The sequence below is a fragment of the Homarus americanus genome, unplaced genomic scaffold (assembly GCF_018991925.1).
Source record: "Homarus americanus isolate GMGI-L3 unplaced genomic scaffold, GMGI_Hamer_2.0 scaffold30535, whole genome shotgun sequence".
NCBI lineage: Eukaryota > Metazoa > Arthropoda > Malacostraca > Decapoda > Nephropidae > Homarus > Homarus americanus.
The window spans coordinates 15037867-15054605 of NW_024732440.1; the positions used below are offsets into that span (position 1 = coordinate 15037867).

At 38.6% G+C, this 16739-nt stretch overlaps 1 protein-coding gene across 3 annotated transcripts in view; it reads right to left on the reverse strand.

The window, feature by feature from the left end:
* LOC121868860 (ras-related protein Rab6) overlaps positions 1 to 16739 on the reverse strand; it is a 71871-nt gene that overhangs the window by 14688 nt on the left and 40444 nt on the right. For 2 of the 3 annotated variants that reach the window (XM_042369852.1, XM_042369854.1), the window contains exons 3-7: positions 15339 to 15392; positions 11777 to 11882; positions 11293 to 11408; positions 10557 to 10646; positions 6821 to 6884 (exon numbers count right to left, since the gene is read on the reverse strand). In XM_042369852.1, coding sequence (XP_042225786.1) covers positions 6821 to 6884; positions 10557 to 10646; positions 11293 to 11408; positions 11777 to 11882; positions 15339 to 15392 — 430 coding nt within the window. Of the gene's footprint in view, positions 1 to 1595; positions 3422 to 6820; positions 6885 to 10556; positions 10647 to 11292; positions 11409 to 11776; positions 11883 to 15338; positions 15393 to 16739 lie in introns of those variants that run through there. The other variant, XM_042369853.1, reaches the window with a different exon arrangement.

The following is a 16739-nucleotide window of genomic DNA, read 5'->3' on the forward strand; positions in this document are numbered from 1 at the left end:
GAGTAAAGAAAATACCATAAACATTATTCTTGACAAGAAATTCAGCTGGGGGATGTGCAGAACAATTGTCAAGGAATAACAAAATCTTCCAGTCCAGCTTCCTGGCAGTGTTCACTAGCAGCTGGTACAAAATGTTTATTAAACCAGTCAGAAAAGACAGCCCTGGTGATCCATTCTTTCTTGTTGGCATAATAATGGACTGGTAAATGAGTCACATCTTTAAAACAGCGGGGACGCTTGCTCTTGCCTATCACAGCAAGTTTACACCCATGCGTACTTGCTGCAATAGCACATCCCAGCACAGTCAGTCTGTCCTTGACATTCGTAACTCCTGTAAGAGCCTTCTCATCAGCTGTAGTTAACGTCTTCCTGGGACAATAACGCCAGAACAATGCTGTCTCGTCGGCATCGTAGATTTGTTCTGGTTTTAGATCTCCATCAGCGATGATCTTGGGAAACTCGATAGAGTTCTCCGCTGCCTCGTGATCAGCAAAAGCTTCATCACCACAAATCTTTAAATACTTAATGCCATGCCTCTTTTTAAATTTCTGCAACTAGCCTGCTGAATATTCAGTTACCTTCAATTTTAAGTTCGTCACGGTAAATCTTTGTTTCATGATCAGCATACCGTTAAGCGGCATGCGCTCACTCAGACGCTGACAAATCCACGCTTTCAAACTCGATCAAGATCTTTATTTTTCCCCTTAGGTAATGTTTTTTTTTATTTTTCATAAGCTTCTGCTCATCACTTTCAGCATATATAACTAACAACTTGTCATTTTGTTTCTTCAGGTACTAAATGATGGTTGTTCCGACTCCAAACTTTTCCGTGAGTAACCTCACACTATACCATGGTAAAGTTTTTGCAATAACTCAACTTTTCGTGCTATGGATAAGCATAAATGCTTCCTTTTTTTTCTTTTCTCTGTTACCCACAAGGGTTTCTGCAGGTCTTTTTGACATTTTCAACTGTATATTTATGCGACAAACCACAGAAAAAGCACAAAAATCACCGAGTAATGCGCGGATGCCTAACTGAAAAGTGCAGAACAACAACTGACGCCAACAGCCACCACCCTAACCCAGTTAGGGTAGATTAAGTCACGCTTGTAACCCTCCGCAGTGCGCCGGGGACCCACGCATCACACAGGAACTGACAAATGCCAAAATTCCTGTAAACAGAATATACAGAATGGCAGGACAACAACAATTGCTCACTATTTTGCCTCATTTTACATATCACAACCTTTTTAATGTCATACTTAAATATATCATCTGATATATTACTAACTGTTTAAAAGTACAAGGTAGCTACAGAATATTTTTTCATCAGTAGCAAATGTGATTTGATTTCAAGATAATGACAATACTGATTTGAGGGACTTGAAAAAATCTGAGGAAAATTTAATTCCTATTTATGCAGCGAATGAATTAATGTTATACAATGAATGTGCATATACTTACCTCACTGAAAAGTGGATGTGAAGTGTTACCAACACACAGGTGATTAATCTTCGAAACTGTAAAGAGGCCATGCATACTGTACTCTGTAGCAATAGATCACAGAACATGCACAAATTGACAATAAAACACTATTTAGATTGAGACTGTATTTGGTATCTAGGACATATAAAAATAATGATTAAAGCATCAATCCCTTCACAGGAAACCCAAAGAAATAACTTTTTACAGCTTTCCTCCATTTCTTGAGGTATGTTGCACTGCAATGAAAAAATTAATCCAGATAAGGTGCTATATCCCTGCCCTACACTAGGTGTAAGGCAACACAAAGTGAACAATAAGCCACAAAAGAAAACATTCCCATAAATAGGCACTACTAATTCTTATATACTTGGATATGTATGTATATACTGCACCGTATATCACACACACACACACACATATTCATTTTTACATATGCATGCATTCAGTTATATTAATATGCATGCATGCATACATGCACAAACATACTTATATGCACACATATGAACCAAATAGTATACAGTAGAACATCAATAATTATTATTTCTGTGAAAACAAATTGCATGAACTCCTTATTTTCATAACAATCTAGCAAATTCAGCCAATTACCTAAAAGATACAAGTACTAGATGAGCAAAACTGTATGTAAGAGTCTGTCAAACTCATGATTCCATCCATACAATAAGAAGGGGTTCAGGCTGCTATTAAGCCATTTTTGACCAGTGATAAGTGTAACTGTACAAGAGTAACTAAAACTGTACAAAGAGACTAACAAACAAGCAGGAGTATTTTCCCTTAATTTTATTGGTCTTGGTTGCTCAAGGAGCCAAGCACTGCCATTGATAAATTTTCTGTGCATGGGGTCATTTTCATACAGAGACATTACTGTCATGGGAATATATTCCTTGGTTGATCAGCAATGTCATGAGAAGGTTCTATCAAAACAAGTAATACTCATTTCTGGGTGGGTATTGGAAGCCTTTCATGGATCTCCATTGAGATATATTGTGACTTACAAAGGCCAGAATCAGGACAACACACACACTCCTATTGGTAAACAGTACTGTACACTATGTATTACCACCACCTGATTTTTCTTTTTCTTTTTTACTTAACGGGATAACTTGGCTTCATCAAGTGGTCATCACAATGATAATATAATTTTATGCAACTTAGCTGCCTATGCTTATAATCTGCAAATAACCAATGTTCTACTGTATATCAATATATACATACATACATAAATTTATATAAACACACACATCCATACATCACAAACTCATCAACATAAGGACATTGTGACATATGACCGTACTAGTATGGATATCTATGCGTTACTTTTAGTGTATTAACAGCTGTAATTATACAGACAACCTTTTTTTTTTCTTTTTGTGGTGAAGGTGCTGAACCCCAGCATTAATAAACATACTGTACAGTAAGCATTCTAAGTGATGCAGAAGCATATACCACCTTAGAAACACCAGGTTTATGTAAATGGTTAAGTAGAGGGTAACAGTGGCAGTTAAAGACTATTTCATTATGTGGGCAAAATACAGCATCCAAATTTAATGGTTAAGCTTTGAATTTCAGATATACAGATTAATCCTAAAACTATTGCCATAAGATTCAAAATATTACAAGAGAAAATTACTGCAACACTATTTCAAATTGATGAAGCTACAATGTAGACTATCTCTGGTGCAGGGCGGAACATGGCATTACAACCTAATGATGGCTTATCACTTTTGCAACCCCCCTTGTAGAAAGTTGCCAGGCGTGGCAGGCAGGAAGAATGGGCGGAAGAGGTGGACGATGGTTTGGTAGTACGGTAACCATTGGGTGAATGGGTGGGTGAGTAGCTCCTAGCAAGCACACCCACCATCTGATGTCCGCCCGATTTCTGTGGTATTGTCGGAGTCTCGCAGTACAACCTCGGTCACTAAGACACATCATTAAGGAAAAATAGGCACAGGCAAAACAGAACAAAAAAGAGACAAGTGGAGTTTTAGTAGCATGGAAACTGACTCGTTATTTCAGTATTACGAATTTATTAGTATTTTTTCTTTCATAAAAAATGAAGTTCCACATGTTAAGGAAAAGAAGGAAGATTACAATAAAGTATAGTTCTGAGCAATGCTGCTCTTAATATGGCAGTTTTAATTAAACTTTTAACGGTCAAGCATCAGAGCGATCAGCCATTTATAAGTTGAAGTGTAAAATAAAGCTTAAAATGCCATCTTCAACTCCACTTGCAATACTAATCACAACAATACACAATTAGCAAACTTAAAATATATACTGTCAAACAACGTGCTACATGTGCATCATGCCCAACACCGAGTCACATCAACAACCAAACCACACTGAACCCAAGCTGAGTGACGAGTCAATAAGTAGTAGTCAAATTTACTGCAGTTTACCAGTATGAACAAACCAATACTTATTTGACAACCCTGATACAAGTAAAACTGAACAGAAATATTGAAGCATGTTGCTATTAAACTTACATTTGTAAACAACATAGACTCCCAAACACACTATTTCTCCACAAAAAAATAAGGTGATCAATATCATTAACAGAAATAAAGCATGCACTACAAAAGATACAAACATGAGATAATGTTTCAGCTGTGCATAAACATCAATTCGGACTAAATTTGCTGTGGTAAGAACACGTGCTCAGCTTGCGTTAAAAACTTACCGTAGTACACTGGATGGAGGTTCACACTAACCTGGGATCTAGCATTACGTATGTACTGAATTTCTTACCTTTAAATATACCTCTCAGTCTGTAGCTAGAGATTATGTTAGTGAAGACCACACACCAGAATACATCTTTTATGGACAATTCATTTCATCCTTTACTTTTCTTGACATCCAGAATCTCATGTGTTAATACCATGGCTTCTGAGATGGACCTTTGTGGATATTGCTATGTTTTGGTAGGCAAAAACAAATTTAATAAATGACTGATAAGTAAATATGTAACTTTCATATATTAAAAAAATGATGCTTATCCTGCATTACAGCCAAATAAAGATCTATGTTGCAACGAGATAAAACTAAGCTCAGTATTTTCAGCTACTTTCAAGCCATGTTAAGAAGACATCAAAACAACACCTTTTTGCAAACCAAGTACAGTATTAACTCTACAGCAAAGGTAGGGGGGAATTTCATTCGTCAAATCAAAGAATAATGCATGCAAACTTGACTGTCACCAAGCCCTGTATATAGCCATTAACCCATTCTTTGCCGACTCATTTGACCAATCACTGTCTTGAGTCACTAAGGAGCACAGTCCTAAGTTGCAATTAAATCTGATATTGTATCATCAGACATTGTCATACAAAAATAATTCAATTTTGCAAACCTGTTGATACTAAAATTAAATTATAGACCAAGAAAAAAAATGTGGAGGAAGAAAATATCCCTTATATATGGTGTCAAAATTAAGTTTTGTTTGTGAAATAGTATATGTATCATAATACTATGAAATCTAATACTGTACTGTAGTGTAAACTAAGGAAGTATAAAAATGAACTTTATAGGACAAAGTACATTAGTACAATTGCCCAAAAAAGTCCTCTCGCCTTTTGTGCTGCTTTATGACCCCCAAGATTCAGACTCGTGAATTTGAAGCATTTATAGAAAGAATAATGCATCATCAGTGTCTACTGCTTCAGGTTCATTAGTTTGAATCTCGTGGTTTGTCGAGCAGCAGAAGAGACGACAGGACTTATGATAACAACTGTACAACTGCACGTCTTGTCTGAAATGTCTTAAGTGTGGATTCTGCGATATTTATTTTCCAATAAGATTATTACCCGAATCAACACTTAAATATTCAAAACACAATGCACTGACTGGTTGTAACATATCAACAGTGTTCTGCCTTGTCAAATGAGGCAGCCTGACTTGTCAGATAGTTGAAGAGGTAGGTGGTTCACTTCTCATAATACTTATGATGCCAATGTTCTTAAATTTACTTGGCCATTGCAGAGTATTGTGTGTTCAATTCAACAAAGTGATGTACTACTTTGTATATAGACAGGTGCAACCCACCCCCAGTACAGTATGCAGTGAAAGCATACAGATAAAATAGGGTTACTTAGATTTACAAATTATAATCTGTATATCATAAAACACTACACTGAAAAATACTCAAATTAGGAGTCATTTATGGTCATGTAAAGCATACACTTCAGATCAACCCAAACTGCTTTTAGAGTTTTACAGTTGAGGGATGATGGTCTAAAGTGGGGACTAATTCCAATATATAGGGAATTTGATCAATGACTGAAGTCCTTTCTTTCAGTTCTGCTTCTTTCTCAACAAGGAGTATATCCCATGGACATCACCACTCTCGTAATTCTTCAAGTCAATGTACGTATCATTTCAGAGTGAAAATGTAACTGAGAACAATGTAGGTTCTAATTAACTGGTTTCCTGTGGGATGACCAGCCAAAAACCAGTTAGCTATACTGTCAGCTCAACAAATACCGATCCTAACTGACTGGCTGACTAACTCCTACCAATCCTGACTCACTCACTCACTTGAAAAATTATGTGGCCAACCCAAACTGAAGCAGCTTATGGTCACTCCCATTTTATTTTTGTCTCAAAAATATCCACACAGACAACTTTGATAGTGTTAAATCTTAAATGTTCATTTTACAGGCTGCCATTTTCTGCAATTACCCATTAATAAAAACAAGACTGTATTGTTACAAAATCAAGTGGTTAGATAATAATCACATACAAAGGCCTTCCTTCAAGTACAGCCAGTTATGTAAGCAAAAAGGGGGTTAATGGCCTGAAGGAGATACAGTACTGTATTAGAAAATTTTCCATGTTCTACATTAGTATTGTACTCTCTTCCCCTGCCTAATGAAAAGATTACAGGCATCTAATAATGGGAAACCAAGGTGTAGGTAATTTTAGTGAGCAGAAGAGACAAGTGTAAAATACCTTCGTCAGATGGACCCTGTAACATCAACAGTACTCTATCTTTTACAAAAAATTTTATATACCTTCTTTTCCAAAACATGAGCAAATAAATAATACCATAAACCTTCTTTACAGTTCTCAAACTGAGAACTTATCGTGGAATGTTTAATGCGTTATACTCCATTAAAATGCTTGAACTAGACTTCCTGTACTTAACTTCCTGAAAGAAACAATAATTAAAGACCCAACCTTGTTCTTCATCTCTAAACCCTTCCCCCACCCCCCCCCTCCCCAAGACCTTCAGGACATTTCCTCCCCTCCCCCCAAAAATGAAATATTTGCTGAAAGATAAATATCTGTTAAGAACTAATAATGTACAAGAAAAGGATACTATCAACCTTCTTGTTTTCAGTAGACTCCATACCGGGCAGTGCTGCAGCAACTCGTCGGAACAGCTGGAGGAAATAGGATATGGTTAGTATTAATAAATAGAGATAAAAAGATATTAAATGACGATAAAGAAAAAGGTAGCAAAAAATTATAACAAAATATGTAAATAAAAGACAATAACAGAAGGAAAAATTAACATACAGTACTGTATACGAGCAAACGACATATGTGAACACTATCTGATGTGCTGTTTCCCATTGAATGAATGTGCCAACCACCCATGCAAGGCACTAGCTAATCTGGGGCCTCAGCAGGACAGTAAGGGACTGTTAGCATACCATATCTATCACCATAAGATTAACTTGGCCGACCTCCACCACAGAGTCGGCCTCCTCGAGGTGAGTTGTCTGCGTTCTATCATTACACCATGGGGTATCCTTAAAAAACATATATCTATAAACATCAATGTATGGGAATTAAATGAAATGGGGGGAAAAATAAAAAAATAATTATCCGGCTTTAAAGCAGCTATTTTCTCTCTCTTTTCATGGGACAGATACAAGGAAGATCGTCTGAGGTCCACCACCACAGTATTTTAAAACCAAAATCAAACCATTGCTATAGCAGTGATCACCACAATTCTAAATTTTTTCTGAGGAGGAACAGGTTGAGGTAAGCTTTTGACACCCCTATTTGGTGCTGGTTAAATCGATTCTAGTCCATGTTTAATACTCCTTGCAGTTTAATTCAAGTGATAACTGTGCACACACATACATTGCGCTAAGTAATTACACATACAGTAAGTCCCCATTGAACATTAATCCTCTAAACGAATCCACACTAGCAAAAGCAAGTTTTTACTACCCATTTGCCGATTAACGAAAGAATGTTCTACAATTTCTCATCACCAGCTCCATGATCACCTCCACCACCTCTATTATCACCACCTAAATCATAATTTCACCTTCGTCCCTCCCACTCACTGCTCTCACCAACACTGCCTCTCTCACTCATTCTATAACTGTCATTCATGATAGTATAATATTATACAGTACTGTATATTGTTTATTTGTTATTCTCACTCCATAATTTAAAATTTATGTAACGTAATGTAGAAGGAATGTGACGTTCATTTATACTTACACTCAATTTTGAGGGTAGACATTAGCTGTTCAATTGTGTTTGGCAGTGCTGCAGCCAGTGTTACCAAACAATCCGACTGACTCATCATCTCACCACCAGCACCTCCTCCCACCCACCCCCTGCATCTCACCAACATTCTGCCTCTCTCATTCCACTATGACTGTCATTCATGATACAATATTGTACAACATACAATATACTGTATTGCCAACCCAGTAAATAAAAGCCAAATGAAAGTTTGACACAGTTGCCATTTGCAAACACTCCCTGCTTCCCCATAGAAACAGAGACCAACTGGGAGGTACATCCGTCTCCCTAGCAATATGGCACCCCCCCCCCTTACTCTGAACTCTACTACCCTCCCTAATTGAGCCAGCTAACACCTCACAGCTTGGCTCATTAGCTACAATGCCATGATTAACCACAATTAAGCACTACTCCATCAGTAAACACTAATAATAACAGTAAATCCACTGAAATATGGCAGGGAGTGGAGCGTTAACACTGCAGAAGACACTCAACTAGGGGTCATTCACTCCCCTTACCCCGCTTCCATTGCCAGGCGAACGTATGGGAGAAATACATATCTTGTATGTAGTCTAATTTGAATATGGTAACGGGCTCAGTGATAAATTATATAAACCATGCATTTTCCTATGATAACACAATAAGAAACATTGTATCATTACTCGGGTGAATGAAATAATATTCCCAAAAACAACAATCAACAACCCTGTTTATGTACCTTTATATTTTACATGTTACAGGTATTGTTTTTATCTTCAGTATTTTGATGTGTTGTAATTATTTTGTCACAGAGCTTAGTACAGTATATTAATCTATCACAGAGCTTAGTACAGGAACACCTAAAGAAAGCGTTTTAGTGGAATTTAACCCTTTCGTTCAATAAGGACTTACTGTAATTATTTGACAATGGGTGCAATGGAAATGGATATGAAAAATTTAGTGTCAGGAGTTTTACCATAGCGCAAAAATTTTAATGTACACCACCGTACCTTTGGTATTCGTGATTACTGCTATAGTACACCAATTAAAAAGCCTGAAAAACAGTTACTCCTTCCCCAACACACATCACCACCACCTGCTGACTGCTATTTAATATGTAACCGTACTGTAACATGTCCACCATGAAACAAGAAAAGGAGGATGATTGGGCTGATGAAAAATGGCTTCCCTTGCACCAATGTAGGTTTTTTCTGTATATCTATGTGGGTATTCATACTTGTGTGAGTGTGACTATAAGAGTGTGGGGCCAAGTGAGTGTGTGTGTGCATTAAAAATATTTTTCTTTTATGTAGGTTAATATGTTATTCAAGTACATATTCAAGAATGAAATTGCTCACAAAAGAGACGTTTACACACTGAGAAAACATGCATATTTACAAACATATTCATATACGCACTGTACTGTACTTGCACAAAACAAAGCAACACAACAACACAATTATACAAACACATATGGTTAAAAAAATATGATATTATGGTGATATGAAGGTGAGTGAAAGTAATAAAGTGAGGGAAAAAAAAAAAGGAAAGTAACCCATCTGATTTGAACACATTATCAAGACCACATCTCTGATTCCATTACCTTTCTTCTAGATCCTACAACACTCACTTAGGACTACCAAGACTCAAAAATGTGTCAAGTAAAGTCAACATACTGTACAGGTACTTTTTTGTACTTATAAGCTAATTCTTACTGTCCAAGATAAAAAGACTTTCAGATGTGGGTCCTTGGTGTTGTTAAGTGGCTCAACAACTCTCATATCAAAGCAAATGACAACCACAGTGGTCATAGATGTCACTAACCTCAGACCAGTTATGAACGCCCTTTAAAAAGCCACAGTACAAAGCACCTCTTCTGCTTTAACTGTTGTCTCTTTCCATAAGCCTATTACCACCTACCCAACCGCAGAAAAAGACGAGGCTTTGGAAAAAATTAAATATTCTTGGTTGAAAGCCTATTTTTCTTTTTTATTCACACCTTGTAATTCTTTGCATTTAGCAGCCGGTGGATTACCTTCCTTCCCTTGCCAGGATGTTAGCCCACTATTTGGAAAAAGCACTCAATTTACTATTACTGTACATAACAGTATTCCTGAGTGCACAAGGGATAGTGTAAATGGAGGGAACTCGATCCACTACTCTGGTTGAGAATGAAACCCATGGCCATTTGTTTGCGCGTTGAAAACTCGGTCAACTGATTTTATGCAGCCACAGGTGTATTACAAGTAAATAGAAATACTTGTACTGTACTGTATCTCCTGGTAAAAGATGATGCAAAATTTGAGACAAAACAAAAGGATTATGAAGATTAATTGATACAGCCTACAGCTGTAATACTGTATTCTAATTGTACTGTACTAGGTACTGTACTGTATTAGACACATCTGTTCATACCTATGTTAAGATGCCTACACTCTACAAATACTGTCATTAATGCACCTACCTATTATGTGAAAGTGAAGAGGAGGTCCATATACTGTAGCTGCACCTAAATCTACACCTGTGCTTCACATTATTTCTAAACATCGTCATTCCCAAAACTACTTCTATAATGCAAGATATCGTACCTGTTTCACATTGTATCCTGCTTTTGCACTAGTCTCAATGAACATCACATTAAGTTCCTTGGCCTTGCGTTCACCTTCCTCTGTAGATACCTGGAAAAAATATTATCACTGTTAACAAATTCTCTAAAGAATATACACAGTACGAATCAATGATTCACAACAACACATACCACTGATAGGAGCTTCATTCTTTAATGTGAGTACAGTAGATATTAATACAGATATAAGGATTGCATTACTTAAAAGCCTTGTCAGTGACTCCTTACACATCAAATAAATAATTACAATTCTTAATCTATTTCAGGTACAGTTCTATTAGCAAATGGCTAAGATTTTATTATCAGTACAGTACAGGTATACAAGGAACAGAGAAATAAAAAACAAACAAGCTATCAACTCGTGTGGAAGTGTACCACAGACAGTGCAAAATTATGATCGACTTTAGAGTCATTACAGGATGTGACTAGCCTGGAGGGAGACTCAAAGGTGCTGTAGTGTATGTAGCACATCTACATAGGGTTTACTAATTTATGTACTGTACAATAAATACTATACCATAGAGGGCACACAAATATGTAAATAGTCCAAATAGTAAATGGGTGAAAATGAACTAAATCCTACATCCTGAATGTGTGCAATTTTGATAATGGAGAAGTAGTCTATTGACAGTCTACCACGGGAGGAAGTGCATACAATACTGTACAACCTCCTAAAAGCCTTTCTAAACATCACTTACCTGTCTTTTGTCTGACAGATCAGTCTTATTTCCTACAAGCATAATGATCACATCACTCCCCCGCTCCGTTCGAACATCATCTATCCATTTTGATGTCTGGTGGAAGGAATTGGCATCTGGAAAAAAGAAAAGAATACTTTAAGTTCCATAGCAAAGTTAATCTATATCTTAAAGTCGTGATGTGTATGAGATTGGTACAGCATGCAAAAGGAATGAAGGATGGTGAATAAAGGAGCCTGTGTTACTCTATAATTTGGCCACCCTGCACTAGACAGAGAGGAGGAAGTGAAGATGACTGGAGTACCGGGTATATGTATATATTTGGCAAATATGTGCCGAGTTACTGTACGGTATCGAGTGTTTTGAAGTAATGTACAATAAATCATTCATACTAGATACTAATGGGTGAAGCTAATGGTACATTCTAGGTCTACCAATATCACATGAACTGTATTTGATAAAAAGCAAAAAGGGGTCAACTTACTGGTTATATCATAAACAACAACGGCAACCGTAGAGTCTCGGATGTATGAGGGAATAAGACTTCGGAACCTCTCTTGTCCAGCTGTGTCCCAGAGCTGAAGTCGAACCTGTAGTAAAACCATCTTATTTCAAGGACATGTTTGAACTGTGCGAGTACACCCCATTTATCCTTATGACAGTTTAAATCAGAGGAAAAAAGAATGCAGAGTTATGGGAGGGAAGAGATCTGAGTCCAGTTGCAGTTAAGGCCACAATGAACCCAAGTATAATGGAAAAAGTAAATGGTCATGACAATATTTCCCGAGTGAAAATATCAGAATAGCAAGAGATGTTATTACAGTATTACCAATCCCAATATGCCCACACATCTCACACAAACAATATACACACACGCATTACACACATACATACACACTTTCAGGGGTAGAAATTCACATGAGACCGGCCAAAATTTAAGGGCTAGTTATCTTAATTGTATCACCGGTATTGCAAGCGGAAGGGATTCCCATTTACTGTATATAACACTTTATATGAAAATGAAAATAAATATACACTCAATGATATAACGTAGTGTGATAATACTGGACAAATGAGTTGGTGCAATGCCACCTAGTGCACCAGGCCGGTTCAGGGATTGTATGACGTCACACACAGATACCACCGCTACTCGTGACGGTGTATGGAAACCGTGCATTGTAATGAATAAACGCAGTCTAACTATGTAGATACAGTATACAATTATTATTGAGGAATTCATTTCTAGATATATGCTGCAGGCATTGGAGCATCTACTGAAGAGTTACAAGGCTATTGTACTCCACATGCAGCAGATACAGAACCCTGATGATCCCGCGTACCACAAGGATTCATCCAGAAAAGCTAAGAACTACCTGCTCCTTCTAACCAGTGCTGACATAGTCCAGTACCTTCACCTCCTACTGGATGTGGTGCAGTGCCTTGGGGGCCTCTCAGCTGTTCCAGCATGGTCAAACCAATATTTATGCTATCGTGAATGAAATTCAGACTGCAGTTGATGTACTTAACAAATATTTGACTTGGCCAGGACCCAGCCTGAGAAAGATTATGGAAGGTGACACGACCATGTTCCAAGGAGAGAAGCTGAGTGGTAAAAGCAACACTTTCAAGACTGCAAGGCGTGATATGCTGACATCACTGATTTCAAGTCTAAACAAAAGATTTATTGACATGGCCAGTACGATTCTCCAGAACACGGATTCTGAATTTCAAATTGTGGCCTGCAGAGTACAGTGGGAATGGAGATTTCGGGGATAGTGCTGTGCAAGTGTTGGCCCAGGCTCTTGAGAAAACACTGATGGAGGCAGAGTTGAATCCTACTTTGGTAGAGAATGAATGGACTGTGCTCAAATGTTACATTTACAAGAGTAAGACCACTTGTTTCAAGACTGTCTTGGTCAACAAATCAACCAATCATACGGAGAAAGGTGTGCCTCATTTCTCCATCTGGTTGACCTACTGCTTTCCATTCCAGCTAGGTCGGCTGATGCTGAACGTGGTTATAGCCAGGTCAAACTCATTAAGACAGACTGGCACAGTCGTCTCACTGATGACCACCTGACGGATCTCATGGTGGTTCAGTTGCAAACAGAGTGTGTTGGCAACTTCAATCGGGACAAAGCCATTGCCAGATTCCTAACAACTGGGGCCCGCCCAGTATACGTCCTTGTTTTACCCCCGTTTGGATGGGGAAGAACTACTGGGTGCCATTGTGCAGGACGCTGCCGTTCATGCCATCGTGGAGTTGCCTTACAAAGGCGATGAATTTTGGTTGGCAGCCAAAATGGCTGAGGGTCCGCCAGAGGGCTTCGCTGTTGACCAAGTTGAAGGCATTGGTTAAGTCAATGAAGGCCATGTACAGGTCACGTCGCTGTTCTCTGCACTTTTCCTGTATCTGGCGTGCAGCAAAGATCACGCATGTCAGTGGTGCCACGTGATGGTCTAAAGCCACATTGAGTTTCTGGGAGGATGTTTTCTGTCTCAGGAAGAAGTCTGTTTATGGCTCAGGCGATAATCTTGCCAGCTATGGACAGCAGCTAGATTCCACGGTAGTTGCCACAGTCTGACCGGTCTCCCTTGTTCTTTTAAATATTGACTATGGAGGCGCCTCTAAGAGCTTGGGGGAGTTCCTCCTTTTCCCATATATTCTCCAGGAGAGAGTGGAGATGACTGGTAAGCAGAAGTCCTCCTGCTTTATGCACTACGGCTGGGATTCCATCAAGTTCCGAGGCTTTGTTATTTTTCATCCGTTTGATGGCAGTAGCTACCTCATCTTGGGATGGAGGATAGCTGAGATGGGTCAGTTCTGGATGCTGAGGGACCTGTTGGGTAGTCAGGACATCTACATCGGTGTTGCAGTTGAGCAGCACATGGTAGTGCTCTTTCTAGTGCTGAAGGATGCCTTCTTCATCTTTAATTAGGGAGTTACTGTCAGATGAGTGGAGGGGTGCTGTGCCATGAGTGATTGGCCCATAAAATGTTTTAGTGGAATTGAGAAATTTGCACACCTTGTGTTTATTTGCAAGTTATTGTGTTTAACATGCTTTATTTTTAAACCAGTCATTCTTTAGATTACGAAGTTCGTGCTGGGCCGCCGCTTTCTTCTTGCGGAAGGTATCAGCTTTGGTCCTAGACCGAGGGGGGGGGGGACACGGACACACATTGCACCTACACAACATCTACACACCTATACACACACACTACACATACCTATACACCCACACACTACACACCTATACACACACACACTACACACCTATACACACACACACTCACACACCTATACACACACACACACTACACACCTATACACACACACTACACACCTACACACACACTACTACACACACACTACACACACACACACACACACACTACACACCTATATACACACACACTACACACCTATACACACACACTACACATACCTATACACACACACACACACACACACACACACACACACACACACACACACATTGCACCTACACAACATCTACACACACACTACACATACACACCTACACACTATACACACACACTACACACCTATACACACACACCACACACACACATACACACACACACTACACACCTATACACACACACTATACATACCTATATATACACACACACTACACATACCTATACACTACACATACTTATACACACACTACACATATATATATATATATATATATATATATATATATATATATATATATATACACATTCCTAACCACACACACACACAACTCCTATACATACATACATACATACATACATACATACATACATACATACATACACACACACACCACTCCTATAAATACACACCACATGTGTACACACACTCACTACATACATAAATACACACACTACACATACAAACATACCACTACAAATACATACATACATACATACATACATACATACATACATACACCCACACCACACCCACACAAAACAACCCACACGCAGATGGATGGACAGACACACACACATACACCAAGAACACCAGTACTCACCGTTCTATCCTCAAGGTACATCGTTTTGGACAGGAAGTCGATACCAATGGTGGCCTGTGGAAGGAGGGAGAGAGACAGCCGGAGTTAGTACAGTACACAACAAAAACAAACTGGATCACGCCAAGACTACTGCACCCCCAACTCATTTAACCTCTTGCTTAAACCACCCTAACCTAACCTTACACCAGGTATAGTGTTAGGGTGTTTATACCATCGGGTGAAATTAGATGGGGTGGCTCATCTTCACGTGATCCACCAAACCTATGTACCTGTATAATCGTGTGAAATAGACAAAATTAATTAAAAACATAGAAAAGGGATTAATTATATCATAACCTGTTGGATGGTATAATATTATTCTTCGTAATACGTTATTTTAGCCTTCAAATCTAAGGCAATATATAATCCTCTGAGACGGTGGTTTAAGCTATAACCTATTGGGACGATGGTTTAAGCAGTTGAAAAGTCTCAGGGGATTAAACCAAGGACACCAAAGGATCAATCAATCGTCATCAAGGGGTTAAACCATGGTCATCAAGGTAGTTAAACCATGGTCATCAAGGGGGATTAAACCATGGTCATCAAGGGATTAAACCATGGTCATCAAGGGATTAAACCATGGTCATCATAAACCATGGTCATCATGATTAAACCATGGTCATCATGGGATTAAACCATGGTCATCAAGTTAAACCATTCATCAAGGGACTAAACCATGGTCATCATCATGGGACTTAAACCATGGTCATTAAGGGACTAAACCATGGTCATCAAGGGATTAAACCATGGTCATCAAGGGATTAAACCATGGTCATCAAGGGACTAAACCATGGTCATCATGGGATTAAACCATGGTCATCATGGGATTAAACCATGGTCATCATGGGACTAAACCATGATCATCATGGGATTAAACCATGGTCATCAAGGGATTAAACCATGGTCATCATGGGATTAAACCATGGTCATCATAAACCATGGGATTAAACCATGGTCATCAAGGGACTAAACCATGGTCATCATGGGATTAAACCATGGTCATCATGGTCATCATGGGATTAAACCATGGTCATCAAGGGACTAAACCATGATCATCAAGGGATTAAACCATGGTCATCAAGGGATTAAACCATGGTCATCATGGGATTAAACCATGGTCATCAAGGGATTAAACCATGATCATCAAGGGATTAAACCATGGTCATTAAGGGACTAAACCATGATCATCAAGGGATTAAACCATGGTCATCATGGGATTAAACCATGGTCAAGGGACTAAACAATGGTCATCAAGGGATTAAACCATTGTCATCAACCATGGGATTAAACCATGGTCAAGGGATTAAACCATGGTCCATCGGGGAAAACCATGGTCATCAAGGGATTAAACCATGGTCATCA